The sequence below is a fragment of the Stegostoma tigrinum genome, chromosome 27, assembly GCF_030684315.1.
Source record: "Stegostoma tigrinum isolate sSteTig4 chromosome 27, sSteTig4.hap1, whole genome shotgun sequence".
In the NCBI taxonomy this organism is placed as follows: domain Eukaryota; kingdom Metazoa; phylum Chordata; class Chondrichthyes; order Orectolobiformes; family Stegostomatidae; genus Stegostoma; species Stegostoma tigrinum.
In genome coordinates, this window is record NC_081380.1 from 42041952 (window position 1) to 42063753 (window position 21802).

The 21802-nt window shown below is 41.5% G+C and overlaps 1 protein-coding gene across 1 annotated transcript; it reads left to right on the plus strand.

Annotated features, from left to right (window-relative positions):
- The first annotated feature begins 1422 nt into the window (after positions 1–1422).
- Positions 1423–18575, plus strand: LOC132211022 (uncharacterized). The gene is made up of 8 exons (XM_059655333.1): positions 1423–2526; positions 2790–2899; positions 11977–12128; positions 12750–13016; positions 13522–13634; positions 16109–16249; positions 17446–17545; positions 18517–18575. Exons 1-8 carry the CDS (start codon positions 1423–1425, stop codon positions 18573–18575), a joined length of 2046 nt encoding a protein of 681 aa, XP_059511316.1.
- Positions 18576–21802: the final 3227 nt, after the last annotated feature.

Below are 21802 nucleotides of genomic sequence, written 5' to 3' on the forward strand. Positions count from 1 at the left end.
TTGTGAGTGTTACAGCAAAGTAAGACCAACACGCAGAAGAGACAGTAACTTCTTACTGTTTCATTTTGGTTCAGCTCTTTGACAAGCCATCCTATATAGTTATTAAAATATGTGGCATTGTAGGCAATTATATTTATATCATGGACTTTATTTATTAGCTCAGTTTGTAATATGCTGTCAAACTTCTCATTGATGGAATCGTTCTGCAGATGCAATTCCCTGGGAAGATCTGGATGGATTTGCACTGAAGGAATTAATAACAGCAGGACGATATTTAACCGTGGATGAGCAAGTTCCCAAGCCGTACTATGACATAGTGCAAACTGGGATTCAAATAAAGCCTCAGAACCGGACTATGAACCTTCAAGATATCCGCTTTATTCTCCGGAATGACATCAAGGTGTGTAAACTGGTTGTTTTGGTGAAAAAAACAGCTCCAAGAACATTTCAGGTGGGGGATCGTTTCAGTCCTAAACATATAATTGAACACTTAATAACAATGATTATAAAATTTACTGAGTAGAATTAAGCAGAGTTCTCATGGCATCAAATAGACTCTTTATTTTGATACTCTTAAAACATTTTTATGAAGACGACTTATACAGCTCTTAACATTAATTTGGTTATATATATATATTGACAATCCAAAATGTGGTGCAATTCAGTTAGTTGTTTTGGATAACATATCAGCCAATTCTCATTTATCACAGGATATAATTAGCAATCAGCAGAAACATACACTAGAGAAAGTCCCGTCTGAAGTGGAGAGCTTATATGATGATATCAATAGATCTGTAGCAGCCAGCTCAGATGGTGCAGGCTGCAGGAACGAGCAAGTACAGGTCCAGGAGGTGAATGCTAGCAAAGGAAGAAAACCTGAACATTTAAACGAAGCCCAGATCACAATAGAGAATGGTATGGAAGTAACCTTTATAAATAATTGTTCTGTTGGAATTTGTACATGTAACCATTAATTTTTATTTTTTTCTGAACTTCCTTCGCCACTGTCTCCTTCAGACTAACTTTTCTGTTGTTTCTCTCTCTATCTCTCACACACACACACACGTGTTGCAAATTAACACACACACACACGCACGTTGCAAATTAAGGAAAATTAGGTGTACTGGACCTTGCTTTAAATCAATGGAAAGAATTTTTTCAGAGTTTTTCATGAATTTGCCCCAGTTTTATTGGTAGGGCTTATTAGAGAGAAGGAGAAAGAAAATAAACAAGGAGACTACCTTTTTTTTTTATTTTTCAGATTGTTCCTATTACAACTTGGGTTGGCACACTAGCTTCAGTCCAAAGAATGAAATTGAACAAGGTGATGAAGTCATAGATTTAAACACTGCACCATCACAGCAGATTATGGTTCTATATGATTGTTGGAGAACAGAACAAAATCATCCTGAAGGTACTGCAATGTCCAGAATCCCAACAAAGGTTTACGACAAAGATAAGTTTAGCAAAGACCCATGGAACAAGGTTGAACAGCCCTATGGCATTGAGCCAGCTGAAAGCCAATCACCCAAACATGAAACCGATGTTCTAGAACAATTACATCAACTAGACCTTGCATTAGAACAAGAAATGTATGGTACATCTGACAGTCAGCCAGCAGATGATGATTCAAGACTGTTACACTACGGTGGCTCACGTGACGCAGGGGAGAAATCTGAGGGAGATAGCAGTGCATGCTTGGAAACAACTACAGAATACACATCAGATGATGAAAATGAACAGAGTGATGGGATTCCAAGTGAGTCTCATAAATGGTCTGGAGTGGAAGATTTTGCCAGTGATCAAGAAAAACAAAGTCCAACCACCTCACGTGCATTGAGCAGCAGAGTACTGGAGGCAGAGAGGAACTCTGCAATCAATGTGTCAATTCAGCACTCAATCAGCAGTTGTGCAATCAACATTCAGACATCAAAACATTTAGTGCGACAAGCTTTCAGTGCGCTTGATCACATTAAAAGAGGATTCAACCCTGATGTAAACAATGTACCTAAAACTGCAGAAGAAGCTGAAACACATGAATTTCCAACCTTGGATATGGCTCCCCATACTAAGTTACCTGACTTTGATGAAGTTGACTATCAGAAGAAAGGAGAAAATGGGAATAAAAGGAATAAGTTGTGCAAAGATGGCCAACTTGTGATCCCTATAGCCGTGGCTCCTCCAAGATGTTATCAGCTCCCAGTGTATGAAGTAGAAAAGAGGCCAGCAGCTGATCCTATAGAGCACATTCAACCAGCATCAAAACTTCTGAGTTGGACTCACGGTGACCACAGACCAGTGATGAGACCTTGTGATTCTGATGTTCTAAGAACTTCAGATACTTATGCAGATGGGACGCAAACAACCTGTTTACTGAAAAAACATGTGAATGATGAAGGGTCTGATAACAGCTCTACCCTGGACAAACATGTTGCCTCCTTATCAGAGCACAAGAGAATGTTAGCAACAAAGACTAAGAAGAAAATGAATATATTAGCTCATGCTCACCATCAGGACACTTACCCTGTAAGTTTCTAAAACCTCTGAAATGTAATATCATAATCATTGCAAATTATGAAATTTGCTACTTTCTGTGTGCCAAATTTTACTGTAAACTATTTGTTATTGTATCTTATACATCACACTATTATTTTGCTTCCCATCATGGGTAGAGTGGACAGTGAAACTTTAACAGCAAAAGTATAATGCAGGGTAATGGCTTTGTGAAGCAAATTGTGATTAATTAAAATAATAGCTGATTTACAATTAAATTTTCTTTCTTGCTGCAGTCTCGTAAAGGTCGAGTATCTATGAAAATCCCAGCAGAAGGTAACCAGCAAGAATATAGAAAGCAATGCATGTATCTATCAGGCAATAGAAGAATCCACATTACCCAAAGGTGAATTTCCTATGTAGTTTCACCATTCTGATTCTGTTTAATTGCAGTATAGTTATGAGTGAGCTCTGTGGTGTTTTTGTTGTATCTACTGTGCTGAAAATTGTGTGTTGCGTAGAGCCTTTTGCTGAGGCCATCAGGATGGATGTGAATTTGAGAGGCTTGACTGTTCCAAGCAGTGGAGACCTGCAGATCAAAGCGTTCCTACACACCGGTGATGTGGCTGTTTTCTGCTCAAATCTGCTATCGGTGCACAGACTTATGAGCATCTACGTGCCTAGGGTGCCAAAGTCAAGAGCAGGACCCTCATATTCTTTACGAACTGGGCCGACCGATCCATTATCCCTCTCACCGTAAGGACAGATTACCTGAAGGTCCAAGTCTGAAGGTACGACAGGAATAAAGCATTGGATAAAGTGGGGAAGAATATACCAAATTCTGTCCTCGTCCTGATGGCCATCTTTGTGTGTGGCTACATCAAGCTGTACACAGACTCTCAGAACACAAACACCAAGCGTCACTACTTACCGAGGTTTGATCTGTCCTCGGTGTTGCGATGGATAGGCCTTGCCCTGTTGCGGCAGAATGCTGCAAGTAGTTGGACCGTCCCAAATCACCTGTCCCTCCAGGTAAAATATGTGAAGGAAGGCACCTTTGACAACAAGGTCATCAGACAGTGGTCAACGCATAGCATCCTCGAAACCCTTCGGGAAAAAGAGAGTGTTGATCTTGTTGGGTGGTTCCCTGAGCAGACTGTCAAAGTCATTTGACAGAATGCCTCATCGCCAGAACTTTCCAATAAGCACTAAGACATTGCTTAGCTGGTAGTGAGAAGGGTTCTGCCTGTGAGATTCTTTATGCATGCCCGGGCTCTCTGCACCACTGCAACTACCATCGAAGCAGCTGCAGAGAAGATGAGGCTGTCACACACCTCCTTCTGTGCCTGTGCAAAGGAAGTCTGGAGAGAAATGTCCAGTCCCTATACACCTGCATTCCGCATGCAGATGGCCTCAAGGACCTCCGCTTCTTCCTGTCCCGCAGGCCCGATCAGTCCCCCTCCACCGACACCCTCATCCGCCTAGCCGAACTCGTCCTCACCCTCAACAACTTCTCTTTCGATTCCTCCCACTTCCTACAGACTAAAGGGGTGGCCTTGGGCACCCGCATGGGTCCCAGCTATGCCTGCCTCTTTGTAGGTTACGTGGAACAGTCCCTCTTCTGCACCTACACAGGCCCCAAACCCCACCTCTTCCTCCGTTACATTGATGACTGCATCGGCGCCGCCTCTTGCTCCCCAGAGGAGCTCGAACAGTTCATCCACTTCACCAACACCTTCCACCCCAACCTTCAGTTCACCTGGGCCATCTCCAGCACATCCCTCACCTTCCTGGATCTCTCAGTCTCCATCTCAGGCAACCAGCTTGTAATTGATGTCCATTTCAAACCCACCGACTCCCACAGCTACCTAGAATACACCTCCTCCCACCCATCCTCCTGCAAAAATTCCATCCCCTATTCCCAATTCCTCTGCCTCCACCACATCTGCTCCCACGATGAGGCATTCCACTCCCGCACATCCCAGATGTCCAAGTTCTTCAAGGTCCGCAACTTTCCCCCCACAGTGGTCGAGAACGCCCTTGACCGCGTCTCCCGCATTTCCCGCAACACATCCCTCACACCCTGTCCCCGCCACAACCGCCCAAAGAGGATCCCCCTCGTTTTCACACACCACCCCACCAACCTCCGGATACAATGCATCATCCTCCGACACTTCCGCCATCTACAATCCGACCCCACCACCCAAGACATTTTTCCATCCCTGCCCCTGTCTGCTTTCCGGAGAGACCACTCTCTCCGTGACTCCCTTGTTCGCTCCACACTGCCCTCCAACCCCACCACACCCGGCACCTTCCCCTGCAACCGCAGGAAATGCTACACTTGCCCCCACACCTCCTCCCTCACCCCGATCCCAGGCCCCAAGATGACATTCCACATTAAGCAGATGTTCACCTGCACATCTGCCAATGTGGTATACTGCATCCACTGTACCCGGTATGGCTCCCTCTACATTGGGGAAACCAAGCGGAGGCTTGGGGACCGCTTTGCAGAACACCTCCTCTCAGTTCGCAACAAACAACTGCACCTCCCAGTCGCAAGCCATTTCCACTCCCCCTCCCATTCGTTAGGTGACATGTCCATCATGGGCCTCCTGCAGTGCCACAATGATGCCACCGGAAGGTTGCAGGAACAGCAACTCATATTCTGCTTGGGAACCCTGCAGCCCAATGGTATCAATGTGGACTTCACCAGTTTCAAAATCTCCCCTTCCCCCACCGCACCCCAAAACCAGCCCAGTTCGTCCCCTCCCCCCACTGCACCACACAACCAGCCCAGCTCTTCCCCTCCACCCACTGCATCCCAAAACCAGTCCAACCTGTCTCTGCCTCCCCAACCTGTTCTTCCTCTCACCCATCCCTTCCTCCCACCCCAAGCCGCACCTCCATCTCCTACCTACTAACCTCATCCCACCCCCTTGACCTGTCCGTCTTCTCTGGACTGACCTATCCCCTCCCTACCTCCCCACCTATACTGTCCTCTCCACCTACCTTCTTTTCTCTCCATCTTCGGTCCGCCTCCCCTTCTCTCCCTATTTATTCCAGAACCCTCACCCCATCCCCCTCTCTGGTCTAGGCCCGAAACGTCAGCTTTTGTGCTCCTGAGATGCTGCTTGGCCTGCTGTGTTCATCCAGCCTCACATTTTATTATCTTGGATTCTCCAACATCTGCAGTTCCCATTATCACTGGAGAGAAATGGTGTAGTTTCTGTCGAGTTTCTTTCCAAGCAGCTCCGTGGTGCAGGACTCTGTGCTCCACGGGACGCACAACGAGACAAACATCGACTGCGCCTGGAGACCGTCAGCTCAGTGAAAGATGCCCTTTGTCTGCCCAAAACTTGCCGTCTTCCAGTTGAAAGAGTTGACTCCAACTGAGTGTTGCAGAATGGCACATTCCAAGGCCCAGGACTGTCTGCTAAAGGATGCACTAAAGATTGGGGCAGCTGCTGCCATGATGCTCTGGGGAAGGACAACTGTCTAAGATTTTTTCTGCCAAAGAATAATGCGGGCCCATTCAGTTATTGAACCCTCCTGATCCTGGAGATAAATGCCAGTAGTTTAATTGTATAATTTTATAGGGGAGGTGATTGCCACCAGTATTCTTGTTGGACTATTAATCCAGATAACGTTCTGGGGATTCATGTTCAAATCCCACCACAGCAGATGGTGGAATTTGGATTCATTAAATATCTGGAATTAAAAATCTAATGATGACCTTACATCCATTGTCGATTGTTGGAAAATCCCATTTGGTTCACTAATGTCCTTTCAGGAAGGAAACTGCCATCCTTACTTGGCCTGACCTACATGTGACTCCAGACCCACAGCAATGCGGTTGACTCTCAACTGCTCTTCGGGCAATTAGGGGTGGGCAGTAAATGCTGCCTAGCCAGTGACACCCTCATCCCGTGAATAAATCAAAAAAATTGTAAATGTAAAGAAAACCGAACCCCAGAGTTTGTATTCTTCTCTGTAAGTAAAGCCAGTGTAGATCTGTCCGGCTTCACTAACTGTTTATATACATGAATGTTTCCTTCTATGAATAAAGTATATTTTTATGACCTAAAAGAAGGTACTGTGCTGAAGTTATATTTACCCAGCATTGCAAAGAATGGGTCTGATCACATTGTCCTAGAGGATTCCAAATTGTTGGATTGTACTGTACCACCTTCCCCTTGTAGAGAAGTTTGTACGGGGAGAAACACCTTTGACCACAGGTCCATCAGGCAGTGGAGAGCAGGTAATATTTTTAAGGCCCTGCAGGGAAAGGAGAACCTGTACCTGATTGGATTGTTCCTTGAACTAACTGTCAAAATTATTTGGTAGAACACATAATCATCAGAACTTTGCAACAAGCGCCAAGGCAAAGCTTGGCTGGGCACTACCCATCAGATCTTTCATGCATAGCATGACACGCTGCCCTCATGACAACCTGAGTGGTGAGAATACCATCACATATCTCCATCTGGAATGTTTCTTTGCAAAGAAGGTCTTGCAATTGGCTTTTGTTGAGGTTCATCGTGAATGGGTCTGTGATGCATGTCTTAGTGCTCTGCAGGCTTTTCCCATTAACCCACAGTGAGACAAACATTAACTGACAAATATGAATTGAAGTTTTCCCAAACACTATCGGTTCTGAGGATGGGTCACCGGACCCGAAATGTTAACTCTGTTTTTTCCTTCACAGATGCTGCTGAGCTTTTCCAGCAACTTTGTTTTCGGTCAAACATTGACTGTTCCTGGAAGACTGAAACTTTTTGATCTTCCGGTGCAAAAAGTTGTCCTTGATCAATTATTACAGACCAGCATATTCCAAGGCCCAGCACCACATGCTGAGGGATGCACCAAAGCTTAGGGCAGTCACTGCCAATGGTGTAGTGGAAAATGCCGCCATCGAAGGCCATTCTGTCATGATATCCCGATGGTCTATTAAATTGTAGAACCTCTTGTAACTTGTTTGGAATAGAAATAGTTGCTTCTCATATTTAATAAGTGTTCCAATTGGCATTTCAATGGAAGCACCTAATAGTGCAATGTTCAAATGAAAAATGTTAGATATTTGTTGCATTTTCTGTAGTGTTTGACTTGAACTGCTTTGTAATACAGATAATTAATGAATAAAATATATTACTGCAAAGACATGTACCTAACGCAGTAATGTAACAAATGATTACATTGCACTCCATTAACTGGTGATTATTCCCATTTGACTCACTCATTCTTTTCCCACCAACAGAGATGACAGAATAAATTAATGGGCCCATCTTATCCCAGGTTGGCAATCAGAATTTCAGCTTTGGCTGTCTTTTCAGCTGATAATATTATATCTAAGTCAGAGGTTTTTGAGTTCACTCCCCACTCCAGGCAATTAAATATGTAACGCAGGCTGATAGTGAGGAAGGATTGCACTGTTGTAAGTGCCATCTTTCAGAAGAAACATTAATAAGAGTCCTTTCTGCCCTCTCAGGTGGATGTAAAAGATCCCATAGCTTTAGAAAATGAGCAACTATGTTCTCCCAAGATAATAAAATGTGAGGCTGGATGAACACAGCAGGCCAAGCAGCATCTCAGGAGCACAAAAGCTGACGTTTCGGGCCTAGACCCTTCATCAGAGAGCTTCTCCCAGTTGCCCTGGCCAACATTTATCCCTCACCCAGCATCACTAAAAACATTGTGACAGTTATATTGCTGTTTGTGGGAGCTTAGTGTGTTTAAATTGGTTGTTTAGATTTGAATGTTATAATAGTGACTATACTTCAAAAAGCAGTTAATTGGCTGTAAAGTGCCTTGGCTTGTCCTGAGGTTGTGAAAGCAGTTATATAGATTCACGTTTTTCTTTGAGCCCAACACTTAATTCCATACATTTCCCATAAATGCAGGGTTTTTAATCCAAACTGACATGGTGGAAGGCTGAAATACTTGTTTTCTGATATGACATTCTACTGAAACGTTGTTTAAAGCTGACATCAGCCCTTGCTCACTGATGCCTTGGTTTGGAGAATTGAAAATATAAAAAGTTGCATTTTTTTAGCACCTTTCATGACCAACAGATGCTTCAAAGTGCTTTACAGCCAATAAAGTACTGACTTCAACCTGCTCAGTGTTGGGAATGCCAGATTTCCAGTGATTTAAAACAAAAGCATTAGGAGCAGTAGACGTGCTTTTCCATTCAATGTAACATAGCTGTTTTGATTGCAGCCTAAACTCTACTTAACTGTCTGTTCTCATATGTTTTGATTCCTTTGTCAATCAAAAATCTGTCGAAATGTACCTTGAATATGTTTAGTGATCCAACCTGCACAGCTCTGTGGACAAGAGAATTCCACAAACTGATAACTCTCTGAGAGAGAAAAAAAATCTCCTTATCTCTGTTTTAATTGGGAGATCCCTCATTGTTAAACTGTGTTCCTGACAGTTCAAATTTCTGCTACAAGGCGAAACATGCACCCTGTCAGGTCCCTCAAGACCTTAAATGTTACAATAAAATCTCTTCTCATTCTTCTAAACTCTGTTGGATATAGGGCCTAAGACCATAAAATCTGCTGAACATTTCCTAATAAACTACAAAGAAAAACAGAAGTTGCTGGAAAAGCTCAGCAGGTCAAGCAGCATCTGTGAAGAAAAATCAGGTTAACATTTTGGATTCTGGTTCAGTGATCTTTCCTCACTAGACCTAAAACATTAACCTTGATTTTCTTCACAGATGTTGTCAGACCTGCTGAGCTTTTCCAGCAACTTATGTTTTGGTTCCTGATTTACAGCATCCACAGTCCTTTCAGTTTTTATCCTAATAAACTAACCTCTTCCTCCAGGAATCAGTTAAGTAAATCTTCTCTAAACAGTTTCTAATGCAGTTAAATCGTGTCTTAAGTAAAGAGACCAAAAATGCACAAACCATTTCATTGCCAGTCTGCCTAAGGCCTTATACAAACATAACAACACTTTCCTACCTTTACATTTGCCTTCCTAATCACTTTCTTGTCCCTACATTCTAAGTTTTTGTGATATATGTAGCAGAACGTAAAGATTCCTTAGTACTTGGGTACTGCAGTATTTGTCCATTTAAAAAGTGTACTGCCCTTCTATTGCCAAAGAAGACAATTTTGCACATCCCCATATTACACTTCATCTGCCAAATCTTTGCCTGCTCAGTAAACCTATTTAAATCAATTCATATATACTTTGCTGTCTTGACAGCTTACTTTTCCGCCTATATTTGTGATATTAGCAAATTTAGCAAACATAATTTCATCCCTTTATTCAAGTCATTAACATAGATTATGAATAGTTGAGGCTCCAGCTCTGATCTCTGTGGCATTCCAGTAGTTCCAGCTTGCCAATCTGAAAATGACCTATGCATTCTCAGTTCCTTGTTTCCTGTTAGTTAATCTAATTTCAATCCATGCTATTGCCTACACTCTTAGGTTATTATGTTAGCTCTTATTATATGAAGTAACCTTTTATATGACACCCTATTGAATGCCTTTTTGAAATCCAAGTACACTCCACCTGCAGGTTCTCTATAATCCGCCTTGCCTCAAACAACACTGTAAAATTAGTCAAGTACTATTTTGATTTCACAAAATCATGTTGGCTCTGCACAATCACATTTTGATTTTCTAATTACTCGTAATAATATGTTCTAGCAATTTCCTGTTTCAGGCTCCCTCCTTTTTTGAACAGAGAAATTGCACTTGTGATTTTTCCAATTCACTGGGATCTTTCCAGAATTCAGTAGGATTTTGGAAGACTTTCTCTCGTAGATAACATCTGCTACCTCAGCCACTTCTTGTACGTTCCTAAGATGAAGTCCATCAGGTCAAAGGGATTTTTTAGCTTTTAGATCTAATAGTTTTCCCAGTACTTTTCACTGATAATTGTGGTTGAAGTTCCTCTCTCCCTTTTATTGCTTGTATTTCAAGTATTCTTGGGATGTTTTAAGTCAGACACAAAATACTTGATGTACGTTTCTACCATTTTCCATATTGCCCATTATTAATTTGGAGCATTACAAGTGACTACAGTGACCTCTGCAGCTTGTGTCTCGAGTGCACTCTCCTGTTGACCTGGATTATGCACCAGATCTTTGCAGATTTTAGTTTTGATCATCGTTTGGAAGTATTCATGAAAAATCTTTCTTATTGACCTATTCAGCATTTCTCCCACACCAACAGCATTGTATGTCAGCTTTAGTTGTCACTGTTATTTATGAGTTTTTAAAGGCATCAAATGGCTATGTTGCCCACAGAATGACTGACTACAGTAGTGCCCCATGTACAGAGTGTTTCTGAATGTTGTGAGACATGATTTTGTTGTAGATAAAATAATACCAAATAAAATTTAGTAGTGACGCAAACACAATTTATTTAACAAAAGCTTTTGGGAGAAGCAGGGACCTCACCTAACTTCTCGACCGCTACAAACAGTTTCGAGACTTATATACACCTGCTGTCACGTGCGCAGTTCTTCGGACACCTGCGGTTTGTTTTGTTTAGACTCCAAACGGTTGTGGTCTTGCTTGCCGCTTGTCTTCATGCCGTCAGTCACGTACACAGTTCTCCTGCTGTCGATCTGCCATCCAAGTCGTCCGAGGCTTTGGCAAACTTCGTCGTTTACTTACTCCTTCAATAGCGCGTATCCTATATGGTGACTAACTTTTAGTGCTTTCAGAGTCAATTTACATTTGTGTTAGAACTTTCCATTGTTACAGGATATCCCAAACCACTTCACAGCCGATTGAGGGCTTTTGAGGTACATTAATGTTAGGAAACATGACAACCAGTTTCTGCCAGCCCAAACTTGCACAAATAATAATAGGGCCAAAGGATCTTTACATCCACCTGGGACAGTGGAACAGAGCCAGTGTTAACGTCGGATTTGATGGATGGCAGCCCCTTCTCCAAGTAATGCAGCACTGGTTTGGTACTGGATTAAAGTTTTAATCCAAATTATATACTAAAATCCCTGCAGTGGAATTTAATACTACAGGCCTGCTTACTTAGAAGTGAGAGTGCTATCACCGATCAAGACTGACAAATGAACAGCACATAGCTTGGTAAGGTAATCAGTATTGGATGTATGTTTGATTTCCTAAGATACGAAAGAGATATTTTGAACCTTAAGTCTGTCTTGCATTCCCATTTCCCAGGGTTGGCCATGAACTTCCATTGGTTTACTCCACACTTACAGGCAAAGTACTATTGTGATTTGCCATTGCTTTTTGCAGCATGGCAGACAAAGAGATGCCCCTGCTGAGGCATATTAGAAGGGTTCACAGACTGACAATGAATCTATTTGATCGCTTTACAAATACACCTTCCCTGGTCAACAAGTCCTAGCATAGGGCTCGAAACTTGAATTTCTCATCCAGCAGTAAGCACTGGACTACAAGTCCTCCTAAACTATATGTAACTATCAATGTAATACATTATTAACCACAAGTATGTTTTCATTTAATTTGTGCAGCTGTAACATTGTGCCAGAAGGAGTGAAACTGAGACAGAAGAAAAGCCACGAGATTTCTCCACTAACCAGCAGGAGAAAAACACAACATCAAAACTATATAAAAAAAACAAAGTTAAAATCGGAGGAAATGCCTGGGACTAACAATTGGACAAGTAAGGAAACAGATCCAGATCTCTGATAATCCTGTCATAAGAAATCAGGTGGATATAAAAGATGTCGTGGTACTGTTTCCAGCAAAAACAGGGGAGATATATCCAATGTCCTGGATAATCCACATCATTAGAAAAAGATTATCATGTTTCCATTTGTGGGAGCTTGCTATTTGTAACTTGGCTACCAGGTGCTTTATGCTACGATGTTGACTACATTTCAGAAGAACTTCAATGGCTGTCAGATGTTCCAGAGTGGCATGAGACTGAAAGCCATGATGTAAATGCAATTCTTCCTTTTTTTCTTACTCAAAAATAGGTTTTCCTTTAATCATGATGGGAAAATTGACTGAAAAGCAAAATACGGAGAATGTTGGAAATCTGAATTTTAAAAAAAAGTTCATCAACTTAAAACTTGCCTTCTGTTTCTTTCTCCACAGATGCTGCCTCACCTGCTGGGTACCAGCATCTTCTGTATGTTCCAGATTTCACGCATCTGTAGTATTTTTGTTTTGGGAAACTTGATTATTCTCACACATGGTGCTACAACATGGTAGGGGAAGAATGGTAGGTCTGTTTCATAATTCAGTGTTTAGAATTCATGGCCTACTTTTATTTTCATAGATGAAGTCACAGAAGTGATTGAAAAGATGGCCTTTGGATGCTTGCCAGCGGCACCAGGGGAACCAAATGAGAATGGTAGCCCACACGTAAATGAAGAGGAATTGTTCCGCCGCTTTGCAAAACTACCGTGGCAATACAAGGAACATGGACGACATCACAACAACAGCAAAGAGAGAAAGGGACAAGATGTAGGCCACCAACAAATGCAGTACAGCTCGCACAAGAACTATCCCAAAGACACGCTGGTTGAGAGTGACAGCAGTGCAGGTGTGGAAGAAATTTTTCAGAGTTTTGCGGGTGAAGTGTTTAAATATGAATTTTCATTAGTGCCTTTTAAAGAAATAAAGAGTTTTATTTTGTCCTTGGTGCAAACTGCACATTGAGAGAGACTTCAGTTTTGTTTACGAATTGTAATGTAACCAAGTGGATGAAATTTGATGAGATGGAAGGTGGGATGGTTAAGCTTGTGATACTTTTCCCCTAAATTCTCAAATATTTTTATTATGTTTAGTCACTCATTTGTGGTATGCAAATCAGTATATACTCCAGCATTTATAAATTTTGCATTTACTCAGTAAATGACTGGAGATAATTTATAACAACAGTTTTGATGTGATTGGCCACAGTGCTTTCGTTTTGGATATGAGTAAGCAGAAAGCTGAAATCGAGAAGAAGAATTTAAATAATATGATTGACAAAAGACCAGAAAATAATCAGAAAGAAGAAAAAATTTACGTCTTTTCACTTGAGATAATGTACTTTCATGTCTTAGGACAGAATGAATGTTTTGATAGCCAGTTATCAGGATGCAGTGAGGAAGAAATGGAGGCAACAAATGTGAACAAAACATTCACCACAAGACGAATGTGGAAGGAAACTCAAAAGGTATGTTATATATCTGGATATTATTTTACAGCAATTTCTGTAAATGGGAATTGTCCATTTTGATTGAAAGTTTTCTGTGCAGTGTATGCCAACAGTAGCCAAGTATAGGGATGTCTACACTATAAGATGTTGGAAGTACCCAGCGGGTCGGAAAGTGTAGAGGAGAGAGAAATAGACGGGTGTGTCCTCGATGATGACCTATTATCAGAGGGAAAGACTACCATTTAAGGCTACCATTTCTGCCAAAGTATAATGAAGGTGTCAGAAACAAAAACAGAAAATGCTGGAAAAAATCAGCAGGTGTGGCAGCATCTGTGGCAAAAAATCAGAGTTAATATTTCAGGTCCAGTGATCCTTCTTCAGAACAGTTCTGAAAGGGGTCACTGGACCTGAAACATTAACTCTGATTTCTCTCCATAGATGTCACTAGACCTGCTGACTTTTTCCAGCATTTTCTGTTTTTGTTTCTGATTTGCAGCATCTGCAGTTCATTTGGTTTTCTATAACAAGGATGTGCTGATTGCCCAAATGCATGTGAATACTGTCCTGCATGAATAAGAAATGACTTTGATTGTTGCAGTTGCAAGGAATGTCAAATTCCAATGTTTGATTTTCTTGATATGCAAAGACTGTACAGAACTGTTTCAGTACCTATGAACGTAAATAAAGTGTTTTTGTGAATAAAGTATATTTTTGCAACTGTCAGAAATAAAGTCAGATGTGTACCAATTAGTCATTTTTTAATCCAAAGATGATGCATTCAGCATTGGCCAATGTCTGTGCATGTTAAAACCATTAAAATATTTATTTCCATAATGGAGTACAATCTTCAAAGAACAACCATGGTATGAGACAATCCAGCAGACAGATCAAGTAATGACACATGAACAGTGTTGATAACAAGGTGTAGAGCTGGATGAACACAGCAGGCCAAGCAGCATAACAGGAGCAGGAAAGCTTGATGTTTCGGGCTTAGACCCTTCTTCAGAAATGGGGGAGGGAAAGGGGGTTCTGAAATAAATAGGGAGAGGGGGGAGGGGTTAGAAGATGGATAGAGGAGATGATAGGTGGAGAGGAGACAGACCGGTCAAAGAGGCGGGGATGGAGCCAGTAAAGGTTAGTGTAGGTGGGGAGGTAGGGAGGAGGTAGGTCAGTCCAGGGAGGATGGACAGGTCAAGGGGGCAGGATGAGGTTAGTAGGTAGGAGATGGGGATGGGGCTTGAGGTAGGAAGAGGAGTTAAGTGGGAGGAAGGACAGGTTAGGGAGGCAGGGACGAGCTAGTCTGGTTTTGGTATGCGGTAGTGGGAGGAGAGATTTTGAAGCTTGTGAAGTCCACATTGATACCATTGGGCTGCAGGGTTCCCAAGTGAAATATGAGTTGCTGTTCCTACAACCTTGGGGTAGCGTCGTTGTAGCACTGCAGGAGTCCCAGGATGGACATGTTATCTGCTGAATGGGAGGGGGAGTTGAAATGGTTCGCACCTGGGAGGTGCGGTTGTTTAGTGTGAACCGAGTGTAGGTGCGTGACTGGGAGATACAGCTGTTTTGTGTGCACGACTGGGAGGTCGCTTTGCAGCATGTGGTAAGTGCCTTGGCACCTGCAACCCACACCATCAAAGGCCCTTCTGATTTCCCATTGGTGTGCGGGACCTGTTTCTTGGATGGCTTGATTCCTTTAAGATTGGCCTGCTTGTAATGTCTTAATGTTACCGATATTGGCATGGGCATGGTGAGTTCCCCATTGCTTTGTGCATTGCACCAATGCAGGTTAAAGGGGACTTTGCATACCACCCAACTGGCTATACCTTTGGTCTGTTTATGCTTCCTCAAAAGAAGCTACATTCATTCTTATCTGGTCTTTATTATTGGTAGGTGGGCTGTAAAGATCTCGCATTTTTGACAGCAGTTGCCCCGATGACCTGTCTTCCACCAGCGGCTACATTTTGTCATCTATCATCTCTCCCAACTTTCACCCTCCCAATGGCAGCAACCTCTGACCCAGACACTAGCTGTCCTTGACCTGTCCTAGCCCACAGGCTTTGGCTGCACTCTGGTACACTTCCAAAGTGTCAACCGCAAATTCAGCTCAAGGGTCATCTCAACCCAACCAAAACCTCACCTTGAATAAGTGTCCAAGTGTGCATTTTGAGCAAGAATCTTTGGATAGGAATTAAGAGCAGCAACCATAGCTCATTCTTGCCTCTCAGTGATTTTGAGGCCACTTGCAGTATAATTGCTCCCATCATAGCTGAGATTGAATCTTTGACATTCTTGGTCTGCATGCCTCAGCTACAGTCTGGATAAAGTTCCTGAACAAATAGGGGAGCCTGTCGTTTTTCTGCAAAGTGTTACGTGAAAGTCCTTAAAGAAGAAAACCTGAGCTGGTTGGAGGGAATGATCACTTCTTTGTCGTTAGCTGTTTATGTGGCTTATCAGGTGGCATGTATTCATTTTGTTCAATGTATTGTTTTCAGGAAAATATGTACCACTCTTCAGTGTCAGATTCATCCCTCAGTGTGTCTGATGAGTTTTTCACTCCCAATCCCGAAATGGTCTCCCTTTGTTCTGAAACTTCAACTAATGTGGACCTCAACTCAAATCAACTTACCAAAGAGGTAAACTGGAACTAACTCAGCAGATATTATCAATCCTACAATGCTCATTGCTCCTGTGAGCTTCCTTTCTTTTTCCTTTTAACGTTCTCGTGGATTAGTTTACTCACATTATTTTCTGCTGTATCCTCGCTGCAGTGACATCTGTTATGTGTGGAGAGTTTAGAGAAGTTGGGATAAAAATAAATTACTGCACATCCTAAAAAACTGAGATATAAATAAAAATGCTGTGTACACTACAGAGAGAGAAACAGATCAATAACCTTTCATTAGAACTGGGAAACATTCGGTTTCAAGCCAGGGATGAAACTTACTTAAAAACTGTAACTCTCCAACTTCTTCCAATTCTGGGAAAAGGCTACAGACATGAAATGTTAACTCAGTTCGCCTCTTCATTGATATCATCAGATCTGCCAAAATGCCAGTGTCTGGGCTTGTTCTTTTTAAAACAGAACAAGGAGGGGGCCAAGGGAAAACTTAATCAATGTTTTCAAAATTCATTGAGGGTTTTTAGCAGGTGCAAAGCTGATTCCACTGGCAGGAGTGTTGATAACCAGAGGACACCAAGTAAAGATAATTGGTAAATGAACTTCATGATAAATGAATATTTTCTTTACATGGCGAGTTATTATGATTCATCTGAAAGAGTGATGATAACAAACTCAGTTGGAACTTTCAAAAAGGGAATTGGATAAATGTTTGAAATAGGAAGATTTGCTGGGTAAAAAGGAAAGGAAGGATTAGACTCATCAGGCCTTCTACTGTAACCTCTCTTTTCCAGAAACTGCAGACTTCCATTGCCTTCCCTTCCTGTTTCAATCTGCCGGTGCTTGACTTATAAAATGTGGCTTCACCTGATCACTCATTGATTGATATAATTTCTGTAATCAATTCAACCTTTGGTGCTGTCTTGCACTGTGTCTTTGAGCTTTTACTGGATTTCCCAGTTAAGTATAAACCTCATATATAAAGATATGCAAAACCTCAAACTTCACTTCAATGAAAAATGGGTTTAGAATGACTTAGGTTTAAAAATAATATAATAGCCTGATAAACTACTGGGACATTTACACTAACATATGACAAGAAATACGGCAACCTTTTACTCCAGGACATTGTCCCAATGTGAAAACAGGTGTTATGTGTTTGACTGAGCAAACAAAATCTCTACTAAGAGAAAATTTAATTTTCTTTTATAGTCCACTAGTTTTGAAGAGGAGTTAGAAATTACCACAGCAATTTATCAGAAAAATGCAGGCTCTTTCAGAAGCTCCAGCAGTTTTGATACTGATGGTGTTGGTAAGTACGTCAACAGTTTTTCAAAGGAGTTATAATAGGTCATAAGTATAGCGATCATCATTTGTAGATGTCTTATCAGTTTTGGAAATGGGCAGCTTTCTCAGTTTCAGTACATAGTTGTGAATAAAAAATACAGCCTGAGCACACCCGTGCTCCCACTGGCAAACAGCTCAATTCTTGGATTACTATAACATAATGAGAAATCACAAATTAGTCGTTGAACACCTCCATAGTAAACCCTCCAATCACACAAGTAGTGCGCAGTGTGCCTAGTAATCTTGCTTAATGAGATTAATATCATTGGTGCAATTTTAATCACTTTCATTTAGATGCTTTGAGGTTTAAGATTCACTTGGGTGAGGAAATGCTGCTCACTCTACATGTGCTCCTTCAGGCATCAACGACCGTTTACTACATCATGCAATTGACAGCCTCAGCATGAAGTGTATGTCAGTGATTTGTTGAGATAGGGATGGTGGGTACCACAGCTAAATCTGATTCTCTTCCTAAATAATATTGGCACGCATGCAGTGCCAAACAGTCGAGTGCAGGAATATTTACTGATGTGCTTCTTCCTAGCCGAAGAGGACTGCTGCATGTTGTAGCATCCAGTGTCTTTCCAAGCTGAGATTAGAAATCAACCCTGGGATCTTCCTGATTCAAATGGCCAAGTCACTAGGAAGGGGAAAATGCGCTTTTAAAACATTCAGTTATACTGTTACTGCCACTTTACAAATAAACTGCAGTTTAACATCAATAAAACCATGACAGCGAAAGTTCAACAGAACATGTCACAAATTACTTCTGAGTCAGAAATGACTTGTTAATTAGTAAAGGCAGGGCAATTTAAGTGTCCAGTAAGTCAAAGGGAACCTGCTGGGAATCACTGAGGAGATATAAAGCAAGAAACCAAAAGTGAAACATGTGTTCTCCTTGATTACAAAAATAACTTCTTCTGTCTGTCTTCACAGTAGAAGAAAAAAGGAGCAAGAATGAAGACCAGTGCAGCTGTACACCTTTATCTGGGTAAGTAGATACATGAATAAATATTTAACTCTTGTTTTATACACTGGATTGACTCAAGGTTTTCTGGAGGCTAAATTTGTGACTAGCCCACTGGTATCTTGTACAAATTCTCCACCACTTACTATGCATCCAGCAGCCACTAGATTCAAATTCCTCAGAGGTGTTTCCTCCTTTTATTTTTATCTGGCTGCAATCTGTTTTCTGGTCCCATGCAATGTGTAGAAATATATTTCCCTTTTTTCCTATGGAGAGGAAATGATCTTGACAAAGTTGGTGTTTAGTCTTCTTGCCCAGCAAGATAATTTTGTCTAAACTGGCAGCATTTCCTACCTACTCATTCTGTAAAGCATGGCAGCTTATTATTTTTTTCTGACTGTTTCTCGTTTGGCACTTTATACGTAACTATTTGAGCTGCTTCAAATGTCTACACGCATTAAAACATTCCTTGACTTTTTTTTCTACCACACACCCTCATTTGTTGCTGTATCTAAAATACCAAATGCCTGATGGGCTGCTGTGACATTGGGCAGTAAAAGGGGAGCTTCTGTAAAACTGTATGTAGTATTACTATTAAAGATCAAGGAACTGATAATTAGACTGTGAATGTCTGATATACGTGGCAATATACTATATACGTTTTATTAGTTTCATCCAAAGTGTAAAATTGACTCTGGACCGTATAAAGTTTCATGGCAACAAGTCAAAAATGGGCAAGGAACCTTCCTGCTGATTACCACCTAACACTTTCTGTCAGCAGATGATTTGGTTCACCTCCATGTTGAACTTTTGGATGAAGCACTGGGAGTGGCAAGGGCTCACATTGAACTCTATATGGGGGACTGAATGTCCATCACCAAGAGTGACTCGGTATCACCACTGACCAAGCTGGCCCAGTCGCAAAGAGTATAGCTGCTAGATTGGGCCTGGCCAGGCAGCAATGGAGTCACCAAGACAGAAAAATGTACTTGAGCTTGACCTCACCAAATTACCTATAGCAGATACATACGTCCATGATAGTGTTGGTAGGAGTGATCACCACATAGTCCTTGTGGAGGCAAAATCCCATCTTCACATCGAGGAACCTTTCCATTGGATTGTGTGCAACCACCACTGTGATGTATGAGCTAGACTTTGTACAGATCTAGCAACTCAAGACTGGGTACCTATGAGGTTCTGTGTATCCAGCAGAATTGTATTCAGCCTCACAGTCTTTAATCTTATAGTTCAGTGTATCCTCCACTCTACTATTACAATCAATCCAAACAATAAATCATGTTTCAACGAAGAGTGCAGGAAGGCATGCCAAAAACTGCATCAAAAACTGTATTTTATGTCTAAAAATGAGATGTCAACTTGCTGAGGCTACAAAACCGGATTATTTGCATGCCAAATGGATAAGCAGCATGTGATAGACAGGACTAATAGACCCCACAACCAACAGATCAAATCTAACCTGTACAGTCTTGCCATACTCCAATTCCAAATGGTGGTGGACAATTAAACGACTCACTGGTCGAGGAGGCCACCCAACTGTCCTCATCCTGCATAATGGGGAAGCTGAGCACATAAATGCAGTCAAACAAAAGCATTTGCAAACACCTTCAGAGCTGCTGAGTTGATGCTCCATATGAGCCTTTCCTTGAGGTTCCTAGCATCATGGATACCAGTCTTCAGCCAATTCGATTCACTCACATTATATCAAGAGACTTTATAGCTTATGCAGTGTGAATCCAATTTGGCTGAGGGATAGGAAACTGAGAATAATGTTTAATGGGTATATTTTGGACTGGAAGAAGGTTTACGGTGACATTTCACAATTAGGGTCAGAGTTTAAAGGAATTTAGGACTGAGATGAAGAGTTGCTGAACCCACAAAGTGGTCAGACGATAGAATATTCTGCCACAGAAAGGCTTGAGGCCAAAACATTGAATGTTTTCAGGAAGGAGCTAGATATAGTTCTTGGGGCTAAAAGGATCAAGGTGTACTGGAGAAAGCTCAAACAGGGTACTGATTTGGATAATCAGCCATGATCATATTGAATGTGGGCTGTCTCTGTAGTGATTATAATGAGATCAGGCAGCTGGACCTTATAAGATATGAGCTCCCTGATTGGGGCTTTTAATCTGGCCCAATCAGGGAGCCCTGGCTGACTGATAAAAAGGAAAGTGTCAGAGATCCTGCCACTCTGACAGCTGACCCTGAAGGAGGCAGCACTAGAGTCAAGGATCATTCATGTGTAAATAAGGGGTGACTTGGTAATGGGACATTGACCTATGTGGAGTTGTTTCAGGCTCATAGACCTGAATGATCTACTCCACCTCCTATTTTCAATACTTCTGTGTTTCCTCTTGCAGTCAATATTGCTTTTTATATGAATGATCTAAGTCGTGGCATGCAAGGGACGATTTCAATTTCAAAATTTTCAGATGGCACAAACTTCAGAGAATTGTAAATTTTGAGGAGGACAATGCAGAACTTCAAAAGGACATTGATAATTTGTGGAGTGGGAAAATAAATGAAGTTCACTGAAGCTCATTGTGGAGAAGTGTGAGGTGATGTATTTTGGTACAAAGAACATGGAGAGACAGTATAAAATATGGCTGTGCTTAACTGACACCAAGGAGCCTACTCATTTGGCAGTCGTATCTCATAAAAATAATAAATAGTGCTTAAAAACAATTAATTATAAAATTTACGTGAAATAATATAGTAGATCAGGGAGTCTATAAAGAATATAGGACAGTGGTAAGACTTCATCTGGAGTACTTGGTACTGTTCTGGTCACTGCACTTTAGAAAGGATGTTTCAATGTGAGAGAGAATACAAAAGAGGTTTATGAGGGTGGTTCCAGGGATGTGAAACTTCAGTTGTGAGGGTAGATAGGGCAAGTTGAGCTGTTTTCCTTGGAGAGAAGGCTGATGGGAGATCTGACTCAAATTTTCAAAATCATGAGAGATCTGGACAAATAGAGAGACAGTGCTGCCACTCATAAAAGGGTTGAGAACCAGAGGACACAATTTAAAAATGGTCTGCAAAAGAAGCAGTTCCGAGGTGAGATTAAGTCCTGGAATGCACTGCTTGAAATCCTGGTGGAGACAAGTTTAATTGAGGCGATGAGGGCACTTGACTATTTAAATAGAAAAATGCGCAGGGTTAGAGGAAGTGTCTGGAATTAGCACTTTAGGGAATTAGTGTTTCATGATTAATTTAGTGTAGCTTAGAGTATATTAA

Excerpts from the sequence above, each read along its gene's own strand:
- LOC132211022 (XM_059655333.1), top strand. The coding sequence starts at position 1,423 with ATGTCCAGAATCCCAACAAAGGTTTACGACAAAGATAAGTTTAGCAAA. Across the intron at positions 13,017-13,521 it reads TGAGAGTGACAGCAGTGCAG|GACAGAATGAATGTTTTGAT; the intron begins GTGTGGAAGAAA and ends TTCATGTCTTAG. Across the intron at positions 17,546-18,516 it reads TTTTGATACTGATGGTGTTG|TAGAAGAAAAAAGGAGCAAG; the intron begins GTAAGTACGTCA and ends CTGTCTTCACAG.